This window comes from Eptatretus burgeri, chromosome 1 (genome assembly GCF_056783735.1).
Source record: "Eptatretus burgeri isolate ZD-2024b chromosome 1, Ebu_testis_v1, whole genome shotgun sequence".
NCBI lineage: Eukaryota > Metazoa > Chordata > Myxini > Myxiniformes > Myxinidae > Eptatretus > Eptatretus burgeri.
This window is the reverse complement of record NC_140961.1, coordinates 950982-978160: the sequence shown is the minus strand read 5'-3', so window position 1 is coordinate 978160 and position 27179 is coordinate 950982. Positions and strand designations below refer to the sequence as shown.

Below are 27179 nucleotides of genomic sequence, written 5' to 3'. Positions count from 1 at the left end.
CCAGCCACGTTGATCATCCTTAATCACCTCCCAGCACCCAGGAAGATTAAATTGGCCAAATGAGCTGAGAATCCACCGTGATACAAACTAAACAGAATACCGGAAAAAGCCGATGCACCCTCGACACTCAAAACCGTCCTGTGATGGCGTCCGCCCGAACTCCCTCGGCCGACTTGACTCCGACCTGCCTATCCAGTCAGCGTGATGTTCTTCCAGGCCATTATTATTTAACAAACATGTCTCCGTGGAATTTTCCTTTGTCCCCTCCCCAAAGTCAATCCAACCTGCCATTCCAGCTTTAATCTGTGCCCCTGACTGTGCCGCTAAAATTTCATTATGTTTATTCATTTCTTCACCCATTTTATTCATTTTTTTATTTGTTCATCCATTCTATTCATTCGCTCTTTATTTTCTGTTTTAGTCTCATCCATTTTTCCACTAAATTCTCTCATTTCATTCATCATTTCCCTTCCATTTTCATTCATTTGTTCCATTAATAACTGAAACAACTCCTGGTTGGACATCACACCCGCTTTCTGACTCATGCTGAAAGGAACTTTCGTCCCAATTTCAGCTTTCTTGCAGAAGACAGCAGGTTTTCCTCTCGGATTTTTCTGTATTTTGCTCCATCCATTTTCCCTTCTATCATGACAAGTGCCCCATTCTCTGCTGATGATAAACATCTCCATAACATGATGCTGCCACCACCATGCTTCACAGTAGGGATTGTGTTCTTTGGCTGATGTGCTGTGTTGGGTTTGTGCCAAACGGAAAGTTTTGCATTTAGGCCAAAAAGTTCCATCTTGGTTTCATCAGACCACAAACCGTTTCACCACTTGGCTTCAAAATCTCTGCGGTAGGTTTTTGCATACCTCAAACAGGTGGGATTTTTTGAGGAAATGGCTTCCTTCTTGCCACCCTTCCATACAGGCCAAACTTGTAGAATGCTTGGGATATTGTCACATGCACACAGTGAGCAGTCTTTGCCAAAAAGGCCTGTAGCTCTTTCAAAGTTGCCATTGGCCTCTTGGTGGCTTCTCTGTTCAATCTCCTCCTTGCTTGGTCATCCAGTTTGGAGGGACGGCCTGATCGAGGCAGCATCTTGGTGGTACCATACGCCTTCCACTTCTTAATGATTGTCTTGACTGTGCTTCAAGGGATATTCATGTCCTTTGAAATGTGTTTATACCCATCCCCTGATCTGTGCCTTTCCACAACTCTGTCCCAGAGATCTTTTGAAAGCTCCTTGGTGCTCATGGTTGAGTCTTTACTGTGAAATGCACTACCCAGCAGAGGAAACCAACAGGCACAACTGATTTTATTCTAAAATAATCAATCACTACAATTTAACACTGTTAAAGACCAATTAACTTGGTGTGTGATTTTGAAGGTGATTGGTTACACCTGATCTAATTTACAATTGCTATGAGAAGGTGGGTTGACACTTATCCAACCAAGATATTCTCATTTTGTATTTTTAATTAATTTTCTGAAATTTGTAGCATTCGTTTTTCACTTGGAAGTTGTGGGTTACGATGTGTAAATGAAGGTGGAGAAAGTCTCATTTAATGCAATTTAATTCCAGGCTATAAGGCAACAAAAGGTGAAAAATTTGAAAGGAGGTGTAGACTTTCTTTTGGCACTTTATTACCATGCACCACCCCCTGTGTGATGCACATTCAAACAGGAAAATTCTTTAGCTGACATTTTCCTACTTGTACATCGAAATGGTTAACCACTCGTACATGGGCCATGCTACTCTCTAAATTCCTATCTGCTCTATGGTGATATCTTCTTGCATATGGCAGCTTTGCTGCCAGGTAGCTATCATTTTGTTGGGGCGCAGTTGTGCCGCTGATGCTGTGCCCCAATACCAGTACATTGGTACTCATTTCGCTGACCTCGGAAGGATGACAGGCTGAATCAACCCCACCTGGTGTTAATTTAGCGGAAAATGGGGCTCGAATTCAGGACCCTAAAATCCCAAGCCAGCCACCAGAACCGTTAAGCCAATACCAGGCTTGCTGGTGATACCTAACCCCCACCCCCTCCACCACAAACAACAATATTATGATATCTCAAAAAGTTGTGGACGAGTTGTAACAAAACTAGGTGGATGAATTGGCTTGGTGACAAGAACAAGTAGATCCATTGAATGAGTGCAGATTTTTATGCAGTCGATACACTTTGGTACATCATGGATGATAACGGTTTTGGTGAAGTTTCATCGAAATTGTGTATGTAGTTTCAGAGAAGAGAGGAAATACCTATTTTCTTTTTTTTGGGGTGGGGGGGGTCAAACTCCGCCTTGTAGGCCCCCTTAATGAGCACAGATTTTGAAACAGTCGATACACTTTGGTACATCCTGAGTGATGAAGGTAGTGGTAAAGTTTCATCGAAATTGAGTGTGTAGTCTCGGAGAAGAGAGCAAATACCTATTTTGGGGGAGGTCACAAAACCCCCGTGTGCCCCCTTAATGAGGGCAGATTTTGATAAACCTTTGCCCGGCCTCAGATATGAAGCTTCTGGCCAAGTTTCACCAAAATCGTGTGTTTGTTTCAAGCGATAATGACTGAAGTGTTTTCGGACTAACTCACTCACTTACTCACCTACAGACGCTGCTCGTTCGCAGAAGCTCACCTAACTAAAGTCCAGGTGAGCTAATAATGCACAGCCCAACCAATGTACTTGAAAATTCTTTGATTTTTGTCAGTAACAAGAAAGATGTATATTGCACAATACTTTCGAAATCCATAAAACAAATTTGATCTGAAAAATAAATGGTGGTTGAATTAAATGAACAAATGTACAAATACTCTTCAAATTTCAAGTGAATCAGATGAAAATTGACAATTTTAGAACTTTGTCCGATGACTTTTTGGCCTACGTTGACATTTTGGCCTACATTGACCTCAAAAATACTTGTTTGTTGAATTCAGTGACCTGAAATGTAAATCCTCTTCAAATTTCAAGTCAATTGGATGAAAATTGAGGATTTTAGAAATACCACCTTAGTTGTTGACTGTCAGAGGATGGAGATTCGTGCACACCTTCGGGGCTCCCTTCCCTTTGGTATACTTATATAGTTCATGGTGCCAGATTCAGCGCGTCCTCCAACGACTACAATCCAAGCTTTGAGCTTCACGAGTCCGGACGAACGTACAGGTCAGTTCCCTCTCAAATAGGATCTTTGTCAGTTGATGTCTGTGACTTCTAAGTGGCGTTACAATGACCACATCAACAGCGTGACGTTTTTGAAACTTGTATTTCAAACAAATCGACAATACAAAGTCAAACGAGGAAGTTCACCGTTGTGTGCGATGTCCAACGACGATTCCCACATTGAGTTGTTTCCACCGCCCAGTGTCCCAGTCCTGCTGGCACAACTCACGCGTCTTCACCTTGTCCTTCGGAAATGTCGATTCTTCAATTCCCGTCGCGGTGTCCTCTCGTACGATGGCCGGTCTCGGATGATTTCAAGAACTCAAAGGAATTATTTCCTGATACACAATCTTAATGAGTTTTAAACAACTTGTGTACGATCGGTTCCACGCGTTAACTGCTCTTGACATTAACACCTCATTCACTCAGAGTTAAATCAAGCACGGGACGATGGAAACACACAGCTCGCCACATATCACCCTTCTCTCCACCTCGCTCTTGTGGAACAACAATCCTGTCTTCCAACAAATGCGATTCTAGTCTATTCTGGAAGTTTCATCTGAGAACATTCCAGCACCTTCACGAATCTCACCAGGCAGTTTACAGTAAAATACTGTGATCTGTAGTCAAAATTATCTCATTAGTTCAAGCAGTTTATATACCAATTTACCGATGTGTGCTAAACAAAACTTATAACATGTAACCCTCAATTTTAATCGTTCCTTTAGATGTAATTATGAATATTAAGTTTACCACAAATATCGCTTTTAACTGACTTTGACCTTTTGCCAATGTTGACCTTTTGACACATGTTGACCTCAAAAATAATTGGTGGTTGAAATCAATGATCTGATATGCAAATCCTGTTCAAATTTCTAGTCAATCGGATGAAAATTGAGGATTTTAGAAATCTGACAAAATCGTTGACCTTTGGCCTATGTTGACCTTTTAACCTCAAAAACAATAGGCTTCTTACTTATGACGAACCCTACCATGTGGTGAAGTTTCATGAAAATCGGTTTATAATTGTGACCTGTAGGCAATTAACTTACAGACAAATAAACAGATAGAGTGAAAAATCACTCATTGAGTGTGTGACAACTTTGCAAAACAGCACAAAGTAGAACGCCACTCGGTGGAGTGCTTACCTCCACCAGGTGGAACAGTTCATGTTTTGTATCCTACTGATGGGCTGGATCTGAACCAAAATCCAATCCGTTTGTTCTTGTCACATATTCAACTCATCCACCTTGTTTTGTCATAACACGTCCACAACTTTTTTATGATATATTGATATATTTAGTTTTTGTCCCATCTATCAATTTTGGAAATTAGGCCTGTGTTGACCTTTTGACCTTAAAAGTAATTGGTAGTTTAATTCAGCGACCTGGCATGAAAATGCTCTTCAAATTTCAAGTCAATCGGATGAAAATTGAGGATTTTAGAAAATTTCACCCAAATTGGTCTTTTGGCCGATTTTGACATTTTGGCCTATGTTTACCTCAAAATTAATAGGTGATTGAATTCAGTGACCTAATATGCAAATGCTGTTAGAATTTACCTCACGAAAATAATTAATTCAATATTATATCAAATGCAATCGTGCTCCATCACCCAATAGGAACTTGTTCACACGAAAACCAACCAAACTTCAATGAAAGGTGACGATGGAGTCGAAAGATATCATCACAAGACCTGATCAAACAATTAGCCAAATATCCTTTGTTTAACAAGATGGAAAAAACCTCAGCACGTTCCACAAAATCATCCTTAACTGAGCAAATTCTTACAAATCTAAGTAGTTGAGATGAAAAGTCATTGAAGCCCATTTTAATTGGTACATTGCTAACTGGAAAGGTGTACAAGACTACAGAGAAACTGAAATAATCAAATTTATGATTTCTACTTGTACAAAAACCATTTTGTCCAACTCTAACTAACACATCCAGATATGTAGCAACTGGACAATCATTACCACTCCTGTTTACAATCAGGCTATCTGGATAAATTTTGTGAAACTGTCTATCAAAAATATTACAATTAACCACACATATATCATCGACATAACAACATGTATGAGATAATATTTTCGCTCATCCTATGTTTTGTTCTCCTTCATCAGTTTCTACATGAATGAAAATTCACAGAAAATAAGAAAAATATCCGCTAGTCGGAGGGCTGCAATGCCCACCCATGGGAATACCCTTAACCTGTTGAAACATTATCCCACAAAAAGACATAAAAGTATAAAAAAAAATTAACATCATCCTCAAACTTCTGCTCATCAAAACAATGAAAACTTAAGAATAAATTTTTAGTAAAGAATGTTCTATCAAACCTGACATATAAAAACTTATTAAAAGAGTTTAAAACCTCATCAATCACTTTGGAGAATGAATCCCTCACTTGGACTAAATCCAAATTTGTAAGTAAAGTTAAAAAAATCAAAAACTTCAACTGACATGATATTGAGGCATCTAATCCTATCTAAGAACTCGAAATAAGAATTAATGTTCCAGAAAGTGTTAATACCACAATTCTTCTTGATTGTTGAACAATATTTCCTGAACTGTTCCCGATCAACTTGTAAACATGAGTTAACTATGATCGATGACTGTTTGGTGGAACACTGCCTGGCACCCGCTATAAATCTATGCTTGTACGGGTTCTTATGAAGTTTTAGGATCCAGAAAAGCTGAGAAATATAAAGATTTACCTCTTTACACGTAATACTGAAATAACGAACTAAAACTTCCTGACGTTCAGAGATAATATCTTGGAGTGACTTCTAACAAGGAGCATGGGTGCTATTTCCTGTACAAGTGAAAGTAACCGTATCAATGCCTCACTCTCTTAATAAAAACTCCACATAAAACTTTTTACAAACCACAACAAAATCATTAGCAGCTTTATCCGCTGGAACTATTACGTTGCTATCATGGAGATCCCGAATGTCTTTACGAACACTTGGCTTGTTCAACATTGGTTTAGACCGACCCAGTGAAAGCAAGCCCCGACTACTAAAAAACTTCATCCTGTTATCCAGGACTTCCACAACTGTAAAACCACGCATTAAAACTGTTTACAGATAACTGAAACTTGGTGCACACTTTGTTCACAAAATTCGAGACAAAATCCACAACTGAAGACCCAATGCAGCTCCAAGGTTGAGTTCCTGGTTTCCTATGTTTCGCTCCCATTTTCATCAGATCCCTAATTTCACGATTCCTAATTATATTCAAATCCCCAGAAACTACGTTTCCACAAGGACCATTTATAAAAGGGGAAGACGAACATGCACAGTCTGTTTCCAGAATGTTCTTTGCTATATCTATCATAAGAGTTTTAAGAAATTTACCATAATTGAATTAGGATTGTCCTATGGTCTTGATGAAAGTGAAATAAACCTTCAATGGGGTTCGCTCCCTAATTTTATCTGGTGATAAACTCTCTACACGAGTATCCCTAAAAATAAAATGAAGCCGAAGCCCATCTACCTGCTTGCTGGAAAAAAAATCACAAACTAACACCTCGTGGATCCGATCAACTTTGTGAGTGGTCTTCTTCACCAGAAACCTGCTACAAAAAGCTTCCATCAGAGATGAAGAAATGTCGTATGAACCTGCTAAACTCCGGAGAATATTAACCAAGACGTGTTTGGAACGTGACCTTAGAAGAATATAAAAATCATGAAAAACCTTTCCTTCATAAAAACATTTGAGTTTATCAATTAGCTCTGGTGATGACAGGTGATGAAGATTGTGGTGAAGTTTCATCGAAGATGTATGTGTTGTTTCAGAGACGAAGGTGCAATTATTTGCAGACAGACAGATGGATGGACAGACGGATGACGCGCCATCCCATAAGCTCCTCAGAAATATGTTCCAGGTGAGATTTTTTTTAAATCTTCGATTTTCGCAAGTAACAAATAGGGGTGAAAACAACCTCCATGCACCTTCGGTGACAGAGGTAATAACATAAAAACTTACAGCCAGAGGTTTGATGTGCGGGATAGAACAACAGTAGTGCAGGGAAAACAAACATCTCACGGCACATAGCGACGCGGCCCTAACCTCACAATTAATTACATTATGCTTATTTTAAACAAACATTCATGAGATAACTGAACTCCACTTGGCAGTTTCATTAACCCCTCAGAATCATTCCCATAACAATATCATCATTTTCAACTTACCCTGTGCATTGACAAGCCCCAGATATGACCTTCCCATTAATGTGAAGAAGCAACTAAAATGAGATATGGTGTCTCCCTTTGGGAAGTCGACCTGAATGCTAGTCTTTCCAATAGTAGATGTCCATTAAATAAATCACCAAGCCTGCCATGTCAACGCAAGGTAGTTCCACAATGTTGAAAGTGCACTCAATGACAGGGATGATCGAGGAGGTTGGGTAGAACACACCCGTCCACAGGCCTTGCATGAGTCCACATCGTTGGGATTTTTGCAGTACAGGCTGTAAGATAAACTTTTGGGTGACTTGATCAGGAAGTTCTCCAAATCTTTCGTTGTGCAGAGGCACAGCCCTTTCTCAAAGGTACTTTTCCAATTATTTTCGGCTTATTTTGGAAGCTTTGTGATCCATTTTAGGTCACCATCCTTATCTGGCACACACGATATACTTATCCTGCCCCAATGACTGCTACTGCGAGGGTTTTCTGCACATGCGGGCTCAGTATTCTGGGGTGGATTACGTCACTGTGAAAGTCGTGTATTACTGGCCTGTTGATGCTTGAAAATGTCATCAGGCAGTACAACGGTGCAGGTTCGATTTGACTCCATTGGCTGAGCTTTGTGTTAATCTGGTGACCGGCAACAATGGGGTGGTTGTGATAACTTACGCAGTTTATTCCTCGGGGTCACTCTATTGGTCCCAGTCATGACGACGCAACCTTCAGATCATCTACATGCACTTGAGTGAGCACAGGTGTCGTGAATTTTACAACATGAAGGCTACAATACATCAAATCGGACGACAATGAACTTTTATTTCTCAAAAAGGAAATTCCACATACAGTATGCCTGGCTGCGTTTCAGTTCTTCTTTGTGGATTTGTGCTCTCCATGTCATATAAGTCACATAAGCAAAGCAAAGGTCAAAACAGGTAACATGCAACATTTGGAGCTGTTACCTATGAGGGCAGTTCCAAAATATGCAGCACTGACAATATATACTCGATGGGCTGGCAGGATAGCTGAGTTGAGGTGTACACACACACACACACACACACACACACACACACACACACACACACACACACACACACACACACACACACACACACACACACACACACACACACACACACACACACACACACACACACACACACACACACACACACCTTTGAGCTATATGGACTTGGTTCAAAACGCGACCCAGCTTTATTAGCTGTCACCCTGGTGTTCCACATCCAGGATGATACGTAAATATGTGCACCGTCCGTTGGATGGACGTTAAGCCGGAGGACCCCTTTCTCAGCACTGGATGTCGGTGGACATTAAATGTCCCATGGAGTCTTTTGTATAGAGTAGGCGAGTTAGTGCCGGAACCCTGAACAACCCCTGCCAAAATCAGCTTCAGTCAAACGTCATGCTTGGTCATCCAGTTCGTGAAAGACTTGAGCCAAAAACATTCGCCAGCCAACTCCACAAAAAGGTGGGAATAATTGTAACCGTTGAAGTAGTCATAGTGATTAGTGAGTGCAAAGCACGAGTATATACCCTGAATTGACGAGGACATGAGGTGCATTGGTTAAAAATGCATCTAAACATGGCTCATCATCACATTTCCATAATTAATAGGAGGGGGGGGGGACTTGTCATGCCAACGTGATCAAAGCAGCAGATAAAAGGCTAAGACGAGGAAGGTGTGAGTGTAAAATGAATTTTTCTGCAGCGACATCAGATTTGTAGATGAACGTGACATGTTAATGATACACTCACCTGCAGCACATGCAAGGCATGGTAAACTCCATTATGATACATTCACCGACATACAAGGCATGGTAAACTCCATTATGATACACTCACCGACATACAAGGCATGGTAAACTCCATTATGATACACTCACCGACATACAAGGCATGGTAAACTCCATTATGATACACTCACCGACATACAAGGCATGGTAAACTCCATTATGATACACTCACCGATATATAAGGCATGGTAAACTCCATTATGATACACTCAGCGACATACAAGGCATGGTAAACTCCATTATGATACACTCACCGACATACAAGGCATGGTAAACTCCATTATGATACTCACCGACATACAAGGCATGGTAAACTCCATTATGATACACTCACCGACATACAAGGCATGGTAAACTCCATTATGATACACTCACCGACATACAAGGCATGGTAAACTCCATTATGATACACTCACCGACATACAAGGCATGGTAAACTCCACTATGATACACTCACCGACATACAAGACATGGTAAACTCCATTATGATACACTCACCGACATACAAGGCATGGTAAACTCCATTATGACACACTCACCGACATACAAGGCATGGTAAACTCCATTATGACACACTCACCGACATATAAGGCATGGTAAACTCCAGTATGATACACTCACCAACATACAAGGCATGGTAAACTCCTTTATGACACACTCACCGACATATAAGGCATGGTAAACTCCACGATGATACTCACCGACATACAAGGCATGGTAAACTCCATTATGACACACTCACTGACATACAAGGCATGGTAAACTCTATTATGACACACTCACCGACATATAAGGCATGGTAAACTCCACTATGATGCACTTCACCAACATACAAGGCATGGTAAACACCATTATGACACTCACTGACATATAAGGCATGGTAAACTCCACTATGATACACTCACCGACATACAAGACATGGTAAACTCCATTATGATACACTCACTGACATACAAGGCATGGTAAACTCCATTATGACACACTCACTGACATACAAGACATGATAAACTCCATTATGATACACTCACTGACATACAAGGCATGGTAAACTCCATTATGATACACTCACTGACATACAAGGCATGGTAAACTCCATTATGATACACTCACTGACATACAAGGCATGGTAAACTCCATTATGATACACTCACTGACATACAAGACATGATAAACTCCATTATGATACACTCACTGACATACAAGGCATGGTAAACTCCATTATGATACACTCACTGACATACAAGACATGATAAACTCCATTATGATACACTCACTGACATACAAGGCATGGTAAACTCCATTATGATACACTCACTGACATACAAGGCATGGTAAACTCCATTATGATACACTCACTGACATACAAGGCATGGTAAACTCCATTATGATACACTCACTGACATACAAGGCATGGTAAACGCCATTATGATACACTCACTGACATACAAGGCATGGTAAACTCCATTATGATACACTCACTGACATACAAGACATGATAAACTCCATTATGATACACTCACTGACATACAAGTCATGATAAACTCCATTATGATACACTCACTGACATACAAGGCATGATAAACTCCATTATGATACACTCACTGACATACAAGGCATGGTAAACTCCATTATGATACACTCACTGACATACAAGGCATGGTAAACTCCATTATGATACACTCACTGACATACAAGGCATGGTAAACTCCATTATGATACACTCACTGACATACAAGGCATGGTAAACTCCATTATGATACACTCACTGACATACAAGGCATGGTAAACTCCATTATGATACACTCACCAACATACAAGGCATGGTAAACTCCATTATGATACACTCACCGACATACAAGGCATGGTAAACTCCATTATGATACACTCACCGACATACAAGGCATGGTAAACTCCATTATGATACACTCACTGACATACAAGGCATGGTAAACTCCATTATGATACACTCACTGACATACAAGGCATGGTAAACTCCATTATGATACACTCACTGACATACAAGGCATGGTAAACTCCATTATGATACACTCACTGACATACAAGGCATGGTAAACTCCATTATGATACACTCACCAACATACAAGGCATGGTAAACTCCATTATGATACACTCACCGACATACAAGGCATGGTAAACTCCATTATGATACACTCACCGACATACAAGGCATGGTAAACTCCATTATGATACACTCACTGACATACAAGGCATGGTAAACTCCATTATGATACACTCACTGACATACAAGTCATGGTAAACTCCATTATGATACACTCACTGACATACAAGTCATGGTAAACTCCATTATGATACACTCACTGACATACAAGTCATGGTAAACTCCATTATGATACACTCACTGACATACAAGTCATGGTAAACTCCATTATGATACACTCACTGACATACAAGGCATGGTAAATGCCATCAAGGTGAAAATTGGATCCGAACAGGAATCAAAGATTTCATGGATCCCTGATAGAAAAATCAAACCACTCAATCAAACTCTAACACTGTATCATTTACAAATACCTCGGAACTATGGTGATCGGACGACCGGTGACAAGATTACCATATGGTGTTAAAACTACGATACTTCTTATTATAATGATCATACAATGTATAAAACAACCTTCGATATACTATAACTTCGAACTTTCAACAAAACTTGGGGATGCTGAAGAAAGGATGCTCAAGACCGAAAGACTTATGGACGCTTTTGTCGGGGTTTAGGACCATGGATGTCATGAACCTTTTTATGGCGGTGAAGAACCACGGACATTATGGACCTTTTTATGGGGGTTAAAGACCATGGGTGTCATGGACCTTTTATGGGGGTCAAACATCCCACAGTATCTTTTGTGAAGAGTAGGAGAGTCATTTCTGGCACCCTGAATTAATTACAAACTTCCATGGCACATTTAGTGGAACGTCACACCTGGTGGAAACACTTGTTTCTGTTTCGTGAAACTTGGGCCGACGTCACAATAAGTGAGACATGATTGAGGTAGTTGAAGTAGTATGGTAAGTAATGGTCGTAGTGGTACATGTGTCAACAAAAAACGCTTGTCTACCTCCTGTTTGTGTTATCATTGTGGAGTTTTCAAATAGAAAATGGTTCGTTCTCAGAAAGAGTGTGTGCTATAGCTCGTTGTACATTATAAAATAGGATTGTCTTTCTGCCTTGTGGTGCCCTGTCTTCAGAATTACATGTTTCGAGGGTGAGCAATACATTATCACATGTTTTAAAGGTGAGCAATCCATTATCACATGTTTTAAAGGTGAGGAATACATTATCACATGTTTTAAAGGTGAGCAATATATTATCACATGTTTTAAAGGTGAGTATTACATATCACATGTTTTAAGGGTGAGCAATACATTATCACATGTTTTAAGGGTGAGCAATACATTATCACATGTTTTAAAGGTGAGCAATACATTATCACATGTTTTAAAGGTGAGCAATACATTATCACATGTTCTAAAGGTGAGCAATATATTATCACATGTTTTAAGGGTGAGCAATACATTATCACATGTTTTAAGGGTGAGCAATACATTATCACATGTTTTAAAGATGAGCAATACATTTGATTTCCCCTGCTGTATTTTTGGTCCAGCATATCGTTACTTCACTATGAACACATTATTTATTTAAATGATCATGAAATCATCAGTAAATGAACAAAATGCCACAAGTACCCATGGACTAGAAGTATTTTATAATATTCAGATGTACTGCATACGAATGTACAGTTTCCTACAGATGTACTGCGTACTAATGTACAGTTTCCTACAGATGTACTGCGTACTAATGTACAGTTTCCTACAGATGTACTGCGTACTAATGTACAGTTTCCTACAGATGTACTGCGTACTAATGTACAGTTTCCTACAGATGTACTGCGTACTAATGTACAGTTTCCTACAGATGTACTGCGTACTAATGTACAGTTTCCTACAGATGTACTGCGTACTAATGTACAGTTTCCTACAGATGTACTGCGTACTAATGTACAGTTTCCTACAGATGTACTGCGTACTAATGTACAGTTTCCTACAGATGTACTGCGTACTAATGTACAGTTTCCTACAGATGTACTGCGTACTAATGTACAGTTTCCTACAGATGTACTGCGTACTAATGTACAGTTTCCTACAGATGTACTGCGTACTAATGTACAGTTTCCTACAGATGTACTGCGTACTAATGTACAGTTTCCTACAGATGTACTGCGTACTAATGTACAGTTTCCTACAGATGTACTGCATACTCATATACAGTTTCCTACAGATGTACTGCGTACTAATGTACAGTTTCCTACAGATGTACTGCATACTCATATACAGTTTCCTACAGATGTACTGCGTACTAATGTACAGTTTCCTACAGATGTACTGCATACTCATATACAGTTTCCTACAGATGTACTGCATACTAATGTACAGTTTCCTACAGATGTGCTGCATACTAATGTACAGTTTCCTACAGATGTACTGCATACTAATGTACAGTTTCCTACAGATGTACTGCATACTAATGTACAGTTTCCTACAGATGTACTGCATACTAATGTACAGTTTCCTACAGATGTACTGCATACTCATATACAGTTTCCTACAGATGTACTGCATACTCGTATACAGTTTCCTACAGATGTACTGCATACTCGTATACAGTTTCCTTACTAATTCATACTCGTCTCTGCAAAACAAAATGACAATACAAATTGATTCATTACTTATGGCTTTTGCATTTCACTTCCATTCCATGTTTTAAATGCAATCGAATTGACCTTCCATTGCACTTCACTCTGCAACAATCTTCAAACAGTGTCAGTATCGGCAACCAAGGCCACAACTGTGACCCTCCGGCCTATAGATCCTGGATCTTCTAAGAACCCTGGGATTCTTTTTTCCTAAGACCATGTTATTTGATTCTATCCAACCTGAATTTTCTTTCTTCGTTGTTGAACACTTTGCTGTAGAGATTGTAGATCCGCTCTTGGGTGAGTTTGAAGGCCATCGAGATTACAGCCATTCCGATGATGATATAGACCGAGGTGAGCATGAAAAAGTTTGGGTGCTTTGGTACAATGTCACCAAGACCAATGGTGGTCATGGTTACAAAGCAGAAATAGAAGGCATCGAGGTATCCCCATTTTTCCCAACACGGCAACAAAATGGCACCGACCATCAGGTAGGCAAATACAATCAGAAAGATGAGGCTGAAGGGGACGTCGAGGGCCTTGGATTCCCTTTCACTTCCTGCGGTATCTTCAGCTGATTCTTCGGGCTTGGGGTGGATTTCAATGTTCTCCATAATCCTGGCAACCGACTGCTCACCGTTGTTGGTGTCGTTTCTTATTGACTGTTTTGTGCACGGACCTTCCGCGGAGCCAGGTGGTGCGAGCTTGTGATGTTCCTCTCCATCACCTCCAGGTGGGGTGGTAGCACGGTGCTTGATGGACGTGTAGCAGCGGGTCAGACCACGTGCAAAAAGGTCTCCCAGATCGGTGAGGACAAGAAGCATAAGCGGAATGCCGATTGTGGCGTAAAGCATGCACACCACCTTACCCAAATTGGTGGAGGGAGCAATGTGTCCATACCCTGATGCAAAACAGATACACACGTGACAAACATGGCTCACTTCAGATAGGTTTTGACCAATGGGATGATCATGCAGATAATTCAACCAAATTTAGTAGCCATAGTTAAGGGGGAGCTAAACTCAGATTTCAAAAATTGGCAAACAACACTTGATTATCAAATTATTCATTTCGTGGATTTATATTAACAAATACAGTTTCATAAATTTCCCATGAAATCATATGGTGTGAAATGTGCATGTGACTTTAATATTGCTGAAATTGAAGACCATTCGAGAAGCATGACCCTTGCGTTGGAATTGGCTCCCTTGGGAATGGACTGTTCCAACACGGTCCTCAAGGCCAATCACTGCGTACGTGTGGTTGGGCTGTCTGGAAAGCGTGAGTTTTGGTCGCAACACTTGCAAATGATAGACGTGACCCCCACTGAAGTTGCAGGTGAGAGGTTATGGCAGGCATTTGGGATTTAGCTGGGGGGAGGGGGCGGGGTCGTAAACAATGGCCGACTCTTGCACACACTCCTCGACTTTTGTCACATCTTGTTGTGTTACAGCCTGAATTAAAATGGATTAAATTTAAATATTTTGTCACCAATACACCCAAAATACCCCATAATAACGAAGTGAAAATATATTTTTACAAATTAATTAAAAATTAAAAGCTGAAATGTCTTTCGTTAGTAAATGTTAAACCCCGAGTCAATGCTTTGTTGAAGCGCCTTTGGCAGTGATTATAGCTTCGAGTCTTCTTGGGTATGTGTGTATCGGCTTTACACACCTGGATTTGGGGATTTTCTCCCATTCTTCCTTGTAGATTCTCTCAAGCTCTGTCAAGTTGGATGGGGAGTGTCGGTGAACATCAATCTTTAAGTCTTTCTGCAGATTCTCAATGGGATTTAAGTCTGGACTTTGGCTGGGCCACTCAAGGACTTTCACGTTCTTGTTCTGAAGCCATTCTCAGTGTTGCTTTGGCTTTATGTTTGGGGTCATTGTCATGTTGGAATGTAAATCTTTGCCGCAGTCTAAGATCGTTTGCACTCTGAAGCAGGTTCTACTCAAGGATTTCCCTGTATTTGTCTGCACTCATTGTTCCCTCTATCCTGACAAGTCTCCCAGTCCCTGCCATTGAAAAGTATCCCCATAGCATGATGCTGCCACCACCATACTTCACGGTAGGGATGGTGTTAGATGGGTGATAAGCTGTGCTCAGTTTCCGCCAGAAGCAGCACTTTTTATTCAGGCCAAAGAGTTCAATTTTTGTCTCATCAGACCACAGAATGTTTGACCTCATGCTCTCAGAGTCTTTCAGGTGCTTCTTTGCAAGCTCCAGGTGTGCTGTCATGTTCCTTTTCTCAGGAGTGGCTGCCGTCTGGCCACTCTTCCATAAAGCCTGATTTGTGAAGTTCTGCAGAGATTGTTGTCTTTCCAACAGGTTCTCCCATCTCAACCAAGGAACTCTGTCGTTCTGTCAGAGTGGTCATTGGGTTCTTGGTCACCTGCCTGACTGAGGTCCTTCTTGTCTGGTTGCTCAGTTTAGTTGGACGGCCAGCTCGAGGAAGAGTCTGGGTAGTTCCATATTGTTTCCATTTCCGAATGATGGAGCTCACTGTGCTCTTGGGAACTTTCAACTCTAGAAATTGTTTTAAACCCTTCCCCAGAACTATGTCTCCTCACAATTATATCTCAGAGTTCCTTGGACTTCATGGTGGAGTTTTTGCTCTGACGTGAACTGTCAACTGTGGTACCTTATATAGAAAGGTGTTTCTTTCTAAATCGTATCCAATCAATTGAATTGGCCACAGGTGGACTCCAATCAAGTTGGAGAGACATCTCAAGGATGATCAAAGGAAATTGGATGCACCTGAGATCAATTTGGAGTGTCCTTGCAAAGGTGTTGATACTTATTGATGCAAAACATTTCAACTTTTCATTTTTAAGAGATTTTTTTTAATTTCTAAAAACATGTTTTCACTTTGTCATTTGGGGGTATTTTTTGTAGATCGGTGATAAAATATTTAGATTTAATGCATTTTAAATTCAGGCTGGAACAACAACAACATGTGACAAAAGTCAAGGAGTGTGAATACTTTCTGAAGGCACTGTACACCTGCAGGAAATACTTACAAATCAGGACTGAGCTTTCCTTCCAAGGGACATGAACTCAATTATTTTATGCCTTGCCTGTGAAACGCCAGGGTAACAGTTTATGTTCAGATTGGAAATTAAGCCCCAACTTAATCCTGCCAACCCCAACTTGAATGTTTCTCAGAAATGATTCCACCTTCGGTCGTAACATGTCATCCTTCAGACAGGCAGGCAGCAGCCTGTTCCCTCTCTGCAGACTTTGATAGAATTAGGAGCTGGTCCAACACCTGGAATATGTCTTTCAACCCTGAGAAATCCCATACCAGCACCATGTCTCTCTGAAAGGACCATCTGGCAATCCCTTCCACCTACTTCCTCAACAAAATACTTGAAGAAGTTAAGTCACTCAAATGTTTGGGCTTCACAATCAGCCATTAACTGTCTTGGGAAAACCATATTTCCTTGACGGCCTCCAAAACCATCCAGCGACTAACTATTCTCCATCATGCAAGATTTTTTCCATGGCTAATCTGAACCTTTGACAATCCACAATTATTTTTTTGTATACCTTGTCGAGCCTCGTATGAGAGCTAACACACAACGCACAGCAAGGGGGGCATAAGACAAGAGGGGTGGGAGAGGGAAAGACAAAACAGTGGGGAACAGAGACATTAGGAGATCTGTGGAAGGGAGGGGGATTGGGCGTGAAAAATGGGGTATACAAGATGGACATTACAGGGACTTTCAGGAAGGAAAGCAGGGAATTTAAGGAGGTGGGTTTGGGGTGGATTAACGGGGGTAGAAAAGATCGAGGTTTTTGGATGGGGGAAGATAAGAGGTGGTGGTGAACAGCTGTTTTGAAGGCCTGGAGGGACGAATGGGATTGAACAGAGTGAGGGAGTTTATTCAAAAGGTGGGAAAGAGAGGATTTAAAGGGTGAAGGTGAGCAGTGATTCGTGATTTTGGTAGTTTTACCAGAAGGGGGTTGTTGGCAGACCTTGGGTGGGGGGACATATTGCAGACAGACCGGGGGGGGGGGGCGAGACCAAAGAGGAAATGGTAGAAGACAGAAAGGCCACTGACCTTCCTGCGGTGAGAGAGTGAGAGGCCCAAAGACTCAGCCTCGTCGCGGGAGATACCAATGATCCTAAATGCCTTGGTTTCTACAGCGTGAAGCCGAGAAAGATGAGAGGCAGGAACACCAGCCCAGTGGGAGAGCAGTACTCTATCGGGCTGTGGATGAAAGCTTTGTATGTGGTCAGGAGCTCAGGTGGGCCGAGGAAGGACTTTGTACGACGGAGGATTCCCAGTCGGCGACTGGCTTCGGAGGCCATGTTGGAAATGTGGCTTTCCCAGGAAAGATAATGGCAGATAGTGACACCCAGAAGCTTGAATGAAAGGACTTTCTCAAGAGGATTGTTGAGAAAGGAGATGGGGGTGGGGGGGGTTCCAGATGGTCCTTTCAGAGAGACATAGTGAGAGAGTGAGATTTGTCAGGATTGAAAGACATGTTCTACGTGTTGGACCAGTTTGTGATTTTACCCAGATCTGCAGTGAGCGAAGAAGCTGCTGCTTGCCGGTCTGAGGGATGACAGATGGTACGGCAGAGGGTGGAGTCATCAGCAAAGAGATAAGGAGGATTTTCCAGAGAGTTTTAGAGATCATTGATGAAAACCAGAAAAAGAACAGGGCCCAGAACGCTACCTTGAGGAACTCCAGCCTGGACAGGAAGAGGGGATGAAAGAACTCCATTTCGGGCCTCACGTTGCCTGTGACAGGAGAGGAGTTTGTGAGCTGCGAGTGGAGATGGCCTTGGATACCATCGGAAGAGAGTTTGGTGAGCAGGGCAGGGTGCCAGACCTTATCGAAAGCACGCGATATGTCTAGGGATATGGCTCTGATCTCATGTCTGGCATTGAGGAGCTCCATCCATTGTTGGGAAAGCAGGAGCAGCATATCCAAGGCAGAGTGACCTGGTCTGAATCCAAATTGATGGTTGAAAATGAAGCCATTGGAGAAGAGGAAGGATTTAATGTCTGAAGCGATGATGGATTCCACAACCTTGCTGATAATTGGGAGAAGGCTGAGTGGTCTGTCATTGCAGAGATCTGTTTTTACACCTTTATTTATGCAGGGCAGTAATATTTTCTGATTTCCAAGCAGATGGCAGATGGCAGATGACCTTGAGCAAATGAGAGGGTGAACAGAACAGAGAGAGGGTGAGCAAGAGCAGAGGAGCAGGTTTTTAGGACACCTGTGCTGATGCCGTCTGGACCGGTTGCAGAATCGAGGTTTTACAGCAAGCTCTCCACTTTGTCAGGAGTGTCCACAAAGGACACAGAGTTCAGAGACAGTTGGGTGTGACTGGGTAAGGTGGGCACAGAAAGCGATGGGTTTGGGACACAAGATTTCGATACAAACACCGAGTTTAGGCATTTAGCCTTTTCACGTGTGGTATCAGCAGTGCGGCCATTTGAGGTAAGGGAGGGGATGGAGAGGGAACATACACCAGAAACAGACTTAACTCGACACCACCATGATTTGGAGGAGGGAGACAGGTTTGAGAGTTCTAACTTGAGATGAGAAAGATGATGTTTCCTGGCTCTCCTGAGGGGAGACACACAGTTAGTTGTTCCAAGCTTTGTGGAAGGAAATCAAAATAAAAACCAATTACTGCACCATTGTCCCAAGAAAAAAGCCAGACATAATGTACTGGTAAGTACTTACAAACACTATTTTATTTGAACTTATAACCTTAAGTTATAAGCAATTTACTGATTTCCCAACTGCCCGGATCATCAGCTGGTAACGGTTTATCATCGTGGTTTCAATCCTTTCAGCCCAGAACCTCTCCAAACGGCTGGTCCACAACTCCGGTCACAGGTCCACATCAGTAGATTACTCCACATCAATGGACCCACAACCTCAAAGTTGTATCCAGACAGTCAGTCAACACAGCAATGCAATATCTATATTCAAACTGATTTAATTTTTACGTTTATTTAAAATATTACAACATTTGAATAACTTTCATCATACACCACTTTATATGATAATATATTAAGTGATAAACATTTTACCTTGTCGACATGTCCACTACACAGCACCTCCATCTAACCACACTCAAACTGTCATTCAAACATTCAAACTGCCATTAACAACCGATTTTAACAAACTGCACTGCGTATCCTAGTAACCACTGCGTATCCTAGCAACCAACAAATTATATTACAGTTTTTCTCGATTGTTTACACACTGGAACTGGTGCTGTCGACCGAATGATGAAAAATTTGAGTTCATGTGCAAAAAGAAAGACAATATGAGCAAATTTCACTTGTTTCACACAAATTTCAGTCTCATTTAACCTTTTCCAAAACACTTCACTCGATTCTCTTCATTTGGCACAATCTTCATGAAAGAAATCCCTTGTGTTCACATGGAAAACACGACCATTCAAAATACTAAACTTCAGTTATCAATTGAACACACTCATCCCTCACATGTCAATCACGAGTTACTTTAATTATTCAATCAGCAATCGGAGCTTTAACACAAATAAAAGGGCTACAGGTGAGCTCTCCTTTGCTGGAGAACAATGACTGACAACATTGTAGCAAGAGGGAGAGAGAAAGGAAGGGTGAGAATGAGAGGAGGAGGAGGACAAGAAAGAGGACGAGGAAGAGCAAGGAGGGCAAATATCAGACGAGATCGGGGCGACTTTGGTTGACCAAGTGGTTTGACCCTGAGGGAGGCCGGGCAGAGAGTTCAGCCAAATTTGAGCCGCTTCGCTGTTGCCTCTGTCATCCGGACATTCAGAAAAGAGAATAGGTCAGTAAAAATTGGAGAAATCTACCTCTACTCTGGAAATCTACCTCTACTGTTATTTACTGTGACATACCCAATAGATATATCCATCCCTCGGAGCACTGCAGTTAGAGCAGAGAGTGGTAGGCTCTTAACAGAGGAGTCTGAAGTGAAGGCCCGCTGGGCCAGTTACTTTGAGCGGTTGTACCAGGCTGATCCCCCAGCTGTCGAGATGGACGTCAATGGTGTTACAATCCCTGTTGCTGACCCTCCAATCAATTGTAGTCCACCTTCGCTTGTGGAAACACGGGTTGCGGTGAACCGGTTGAAACAGGGCAAAGCTCCAGGGATCTGTGGCATCCATGCTGAACTTCTCAAGGCTGGTGGAAATGCTGCACTCGTGTCGTTGCATGCAGTTTTGTGCTCTGCCTGGAACACAGGCATCATCCCAACTGACTGGAAGAGGGGCCTTGTTGTCCCTCTCTGGAAAGGGAAGGGTGATCGCCAAGACTGCAACAACTACCGAGGGGTGACGCTGCTCTCAGTGCCGGGCAAGGTCTTTGCTCGGATAATTGTTGATAGGGTTCGCCACCATCTGCTTCAGCACCAGCGTCCAGAGCAGTCAGGCTTTACACCAAAGAGGTCAACGATTGACCGTATCCTTGCTCTTCGTGTCCTCACCGAACGCAGATGAGAGTTTCGGCAGGGGCTGCTTGCAGCCTATGTTGATCCCTGTAAAGCGTTCGATTCAGTGAATCGGGATGCCCTCTGGAGGATTCTTGGTCTTCGTGGGGTGCCACCAAAACTGATCGATCTGATGTCTGAACTCTACTCTGGTACTGAGAGTGCTGTGAAGTGTGGTGGTACCATCTCTGACTTATTTCCAGTTGTTACTGGAGTTTGTCAGGGGTGTGTACTGGCCCCCACACTTTTCAACACTTGTATGGACTGGATTTTAGGGAGGATGTCGGAAAGATCAGGCTGCGGTGCATCGTTTGGGAATGTCAAGATCTCGGACCTTGATTTTGCAGATGATGCAGTCATCTTTGCGGAGACTTTAGATATCCTTTTGGGGGCCCTCGAGGTGCTGAATGAGGAGTCGGAGCCACTGGGATTACGTGTTTCTTGGGTCAAAACTCAGATCCAGGCTTTCAATGACATCTTGGATGCTGCTGTCCTGTCTGTGCCTGTTTGTGGTGAGGATGTTGAGGTCGTGGAGAGATTCACTTACCTTGGCAGTGATATTCATGTCTCTGCCGGCTGTGAGTCAGAGGTCAATAGACGTCTGGGTCGGGCCTGGGGAGTCATGGATTCACTGGATCATGGGGTGTGGCGCTGCCGGTACCTGTGCGGGAGGACGAAAGTCTGAGTCTTCAGGTCCTTGGTGCTTCCAGTCTTGCTCTATGGATGCGAGACTTGGACTCTGACCAAGGATCTGAGACGGAGACTTAATTCCTTTGGTACCAGGTCTCTTCGGAGAATCCTTCGCTGTCGCTGGTCGGACTTTGTGTCCAACGAACGGTTGCTGAGAGAGACTCGGATGAGATTTGTTACCTGCATAGTCCGTGAGCGTCAGTTGCGGCTGTATGGACATGTGGCTCGTTTTCCTGACGCTGATCCTGCTCACCAGATTCTCTCAGCGAGGGAGTCTCGTGAGTGGAGGAGGCCAATGGGCCGACCACGTGCCTCGTGTTTGCAGCAGGTTAACCATCATCTCAAGGAGATGGGGATGGGCCTGGCATCTGCCTGGGGGAAGGCCAGACGGAGGCCTCTGGAGTACCGGCGGAAAGAGGACGCAGCGACTCGCTGTGCTGGCACATGCTCCCATACCTGACCTGACCCAATAGAGGAGTTTGAAGAAGTTTTATAAAAACTCAATGGAGGAGTTTTTCTCGGCATGGTGGTGGAAGGTGTATGACCGCAACCCCCACGACCTTGTTCCCCTATTCCAAGCAATGGAGGAGGAATGTGGGGATATACCAGCACAGTCATGCCAGAGATGGGTGCGTCATGCCAGAAAATATTTCCCCCGCTGCTTGACCAGGGAGAACATTGCTTATGATGTTGATGAAAGTCTCTGGCCTGATCCAGAGCAGAGACAGGACCCTGAATGATTTCTCATTGTATTATTTCTTTGTTTTCTTTTACATGTTTTTTTTCTTTATCCTTAGTATTCTTTCTTTAGATAATTGAAGTTTAACAATTGTTTTGGTTTTTTACTCGTCTCCCTTTACTGTGTATTTTTTTCTCCTGTTTCTTTTTCTTTTACGTTGTCTCTTGCCGACAGTACTGTAATTTGGAAAAATAAAATAAAAACAACAAAAACAATCTCACTGTGTTTGTGTGTTCTTTTTAATATTTGAGTAGGCCTGTATACGCTGTAATAATTTGGAACAACGAGCGACTGTACGTAAGTGTACATTACAACAGTAAAAGCAAAAGCATACCGACACCTAAAGATGATCATAATAGTGTCTTCCATTGATCACACCAGTGTGTAATTGGTATTCATTTAGGTCTATTCATTAGATGGCTTGTGTGTATGATTTGGATGCAAAATGTCATTTTGAGGGGGAAAAACAGGGTTTTGAATGCAGTGTTGTCGTGTCCAGGGGTTTAGCCCCTACCTGGACGGATGGCCAAACAGTTCTCCCTTGGAGGTCCACAGCCGAGACTCGCGGAGATGAATGCGCGCGCACGAAAGAAATGGCGGTAAAGGACGGAGGCACACAGGTTGTACTCGACCCATGACAGATACACGGACACGAGCAAATGATATTAAATTAAATGGATAATTTAATGACTAATCAAATATTTACAATGACAATAATTCAAATATTATAATAATGAAAGACAAATGTGAGATAACCAAAATCTAAATCTAATTTTGAGGCGCCTACGCACAGACAAGGGAACAGATAAAATAAAGAAATCCCTTTTCGTTCCTTCACTCTGCTGAGTCCAGGCGATCTTTTAGGACTTGACGATCGAACTGCATCGTCAGCGTGCGTGGAACCGTGCTCCAAAAATGGCGTCGAGCAATTCGTGAGGTAATATCCGATGTCAGGGCTCCCGAACCGCGGTGTTGCTTCTTCGTCGACCGCTCTTGCCAGTCCCGCTCTCACTCTGTTGCCGAGACCTGCTCTGGTTTCTCTGACCGCCTCCCTCATACCAAACTCCAATCGTGCGTGTGCTTCTTGCTACGAGTTGCTTCCCCGTGCTCTGACGAATGTCTCCTCTCTCTCACTTTCTCTTCTTCATACATCTCACGTCAGCCCCAGGGGTGTGACTTCGTCTGCCAACACCCTTGGAGGAATTTCATGGGAAAGTTAGGATTGAATCGAGTTGTTTGGTCCGTCGATGTGTAGGTGACATCTCGATGTAATTAAGTAAGGAAACTGTGAGCTTAAGTGTTATGTGTCGCCACACGGGGGGGGGGGGGTGGGTGGTGCGGTGTTAATTAGATAGGGATTAAGACCAAGTTCGCCATTAGGTGATTGCCCCCTGTGACATATGCCTATGTTTTTGCATTTTCAAGCCAACCAGGAAGAAGTGCATTTTTGTAATAACCACAACAATAACAACAGGCGAGCCAGGCATGCCGAGCCGGCAGAAGCCCCGCCTTCCCGGGTTTTGTGTGAGCAAGTCATGCCCCAGAGGTGGAACGGTTGTTCGGTATGACGTCAGAGAGAGATCAGGAAGAACGCATGAGTGGAGTGAGGGACGCACGCGGTCGATTGAGATCGTAGCTTGGAGATGGCCTGTAAGAACAGGGCTTTACGATTGGCTTTCCTTTGATGCATGAAGTGTGCTGAGGTGAATTGGCTAAAACCCTGAGCAAGACGCTAGCTATTGACTGTTCGGCTGAGCCGTGATGTGTGTGTTTCTGAGGAGGGAAGGAAAGCATGCCTCGTGGCCTGATCACGGGTTCTCAGAAATTGTCTCGTCGTGTGGGCGATTGTTGTAAACAGGCCGGGTGCAAGGAGGGACGGTAGACATATTCGCTCATGAAAAGAAGCTGCACGGGGACTCTGAGCCTTGGTGTTGAATACCGCTCACGAATCACCTGACGTACGTTTTCCCGCTGCGAAAAAGTGGCTTGGTGCCATTTTTGGGGCGTGTCTATACGTGCAGGACGAAGCGCCTCGATTCCAAGTTCCACAACGACCATCTCTGAACCAAGTTAAGTGCCAGAATAAAGGAAGGATTTTCTTTTGTTTCATTTTCTCCTTGTCCGTATTTAAGTCTGTGTGTCGAGACGCCTTGACTTTAGGATTTATTTACTTCATGTTGTTATTATTACCTTCTGGATTATTGTCCCTTGTAAATATTTGTCCATTTTCATGAAATTTCGAATTTATTTTAAGTTGATGTGCCCATGTATTTGTCATGGGGTTCAAGTCTAAACCCCTCTGTGCATCCATCTGTGCCTCTGTCGCTCTGCCATCACATCCAACCCCTCCTACGCAAGTCATAATCTTCGAGGATCAAAGTGTCCGCCTCAGGAAAACTGCTCGGCTATCCGGGCTGGCGGTGTCGACCGCCTGTCACCACAAATTGGGTCAGGGGGATTAACGTTAACCCCCAGCATCACCCCAGCATCATGACAATATACATGCACACATATTACAAGTGACATATGATACATATTATGAACATACATAACTGGAAATGATGAACCCACGAAAATGTTTAAATGTGGGGGGGGGGGGAGGGGGCAAGAGGCAGAGAGACAGGGAGATATATATATATATATATATAGAGAGAGAGACAGACAGACAGACAGACAGACAGACAGACAGACAGACAGACAGACAAAGAGAATGGGTAGAAGCTCCAAATCATAATTGTATTGAGAAATTACCAAACCAGTAAATGGCGAAACTGCTAATGCTGAACCTGCGAATGGGTTTCAAGTGAAGAGAGCGCAGCTTCGTACGAGCGGAAAATCAAAATCATAATTGTATTGAGAAATTTATGAAAGCTCCCACCCACGTTAAGACAGCTATTGGAACCCCAAAAGGTTACACAAAAAGTTTGCCGGGGTTCGCCCCAAAACTGTCTGCCTGTCTGTCCATCCCCGAACAGTTCCCTCAAACAGCCCTGCTTTATAATATCGATAGTAGGATTGTCTGTGCATTGAAGGTTGTGTTGAGAGTTATAACAACGAGAGTGGATGGGAAGGAGCAGAACTATGTTGGAGATGATCAGTTTGGATTCCAGGGAGGAAGAGGGACGAGAGAAACAATTGGCACTCTGAGATTAATGAGTGAATGCAGTTAGAATTTGTGCAGGAAGTATGTGTTTGTTTTGTAGAATTTGAAAAAGCATTTGATTGGGTTGATATGATTTAGCTCTTGACGGTGCTGACGGACATTGGAGTAGATTGGAGAGAGGGATGACTCATTAGAAATCTGTACATGGGACAAATAGCAACATTGAGAGTAACCAGCAGGTAGTCGGAACCATGTGAAATTGAAAGAGGACTTCGACAGGTGTGTTGTTCATCACCGGTCCTCTTCAATGTCCATGCAGAAGTGATGAGTCAAGAAATGTTTGAAGACACAGAATATGGTGTTAAAATTGAGGGGTGAATGGTGACATCAGTCAGGTTTGCAGCTGACAAAGCTCTAGCAGCAAGTACAGAAGAAAGATTACAAGATGTAGTCGATAGATTAGGAACAGCAGGCATGATGTTTGGAATGAAAATAAACATCGGCAAAACCAAAGTGATGCACATCTCAAAATCACCAATAAATATTTACATAATCATCGAGGGAAAGAACGAGAACAGGTGAGACAATTGAAGCTGTTAGGAAGCATCACCTCTGCAGATGGAAGGTGCAACGAAGATATAAGAGCAAGGATATCAATGGGGATGGCTGCATCGAGGAGGAAGTGACAGATGCTAACCGAAAGGCTGAACGAACAACTCAGGAAGTGATTTGTAAAGAGCTCGGCGTGGAATAATGTGGTTTTGTATGGATATGACATTTTGACTTTCTGGAAAGAGGAAACCAACTTGTTAAATGGCTTTGAAATGTGGGGTTGGAGGGGAATGGAAAAGATCAACTGGGTAGAGAAAGTAACAAATGATGAAGTGTTGAGGAGAGTGAATGAACAAAGAAATCTGTTGAAGGTAATTAGGAAGAGGCAGAGAAACTGGCAAGGGCACATCCTTAGAGGAAAAGGACTGGTAAGAGATGTGATGGAGGGAAGATTTTGAGGGAAAAGAAGAAGAGGAAGGAAGACATCAATGCTGGATGACTTGAAAATTTAAGGAAGTTCTTGGAAAATGAAAAGACTGGCACAGGACAGAGAGACATGGAGAATACCATGAGCCAGGTGCTGTCTTTAGGCAAGGCACACATGATGATGATGATGTAATCATAAAGTTGGAATGCAAAGATATGGTGAGTAAGCAATGATAATGTTCGTGTGCAGTCTTCTTCGTTCAGATGCAACACAAGGCCGAGCGGTTGCATCATTGGGTGAG

At 42.6% G+C, this 27179-nt stretch overlaps 1 protein-coding gene and 1 long non-coding RNA gene across 3 annotated transcripts in view; one reads left to right on the top strand and one right to left on the bottom strand.

Annotated features, from left to right (window-relative positions):
• The first annotated feature begins 6500 nt into the window (after positions 1-6500).
• LOC147033753 (uncharacterized) overlaps positions 6501-27179 on the top strand; it is a 42650-nt gene continuing 21971 nt past the window's right edge. The window contains exon 1 of the long non-coding RNA XR_015055181.1: positions 6501-7050. This is a non-coding gene — a long non-coding RNA (uncharacterized LOC147033753). The remainder of the gene's footprint in view (positions 7051-27179) is intronic.
• The window catches only part of LOC147033751 (potassium channel subfamily K member 18-like), a 49453-nt gene continuing 34862 nt past the window's right edge, over positions 12589-27179 (bottom strand). For both annotated transcript variants that reach the window (XM_085870136.1, XM_085870146.1), the window contains exon 4: positions 12589-14796. In XM_085870136.1, the coding sequence (XP_085726262.1) occupies positions 14117-14796 (680 nt within the window). In that variant the 3' untranslated portion in view covers positions 12589-14116. The remainder of the gene's footprint in view (positions 14797-27179) is intronic.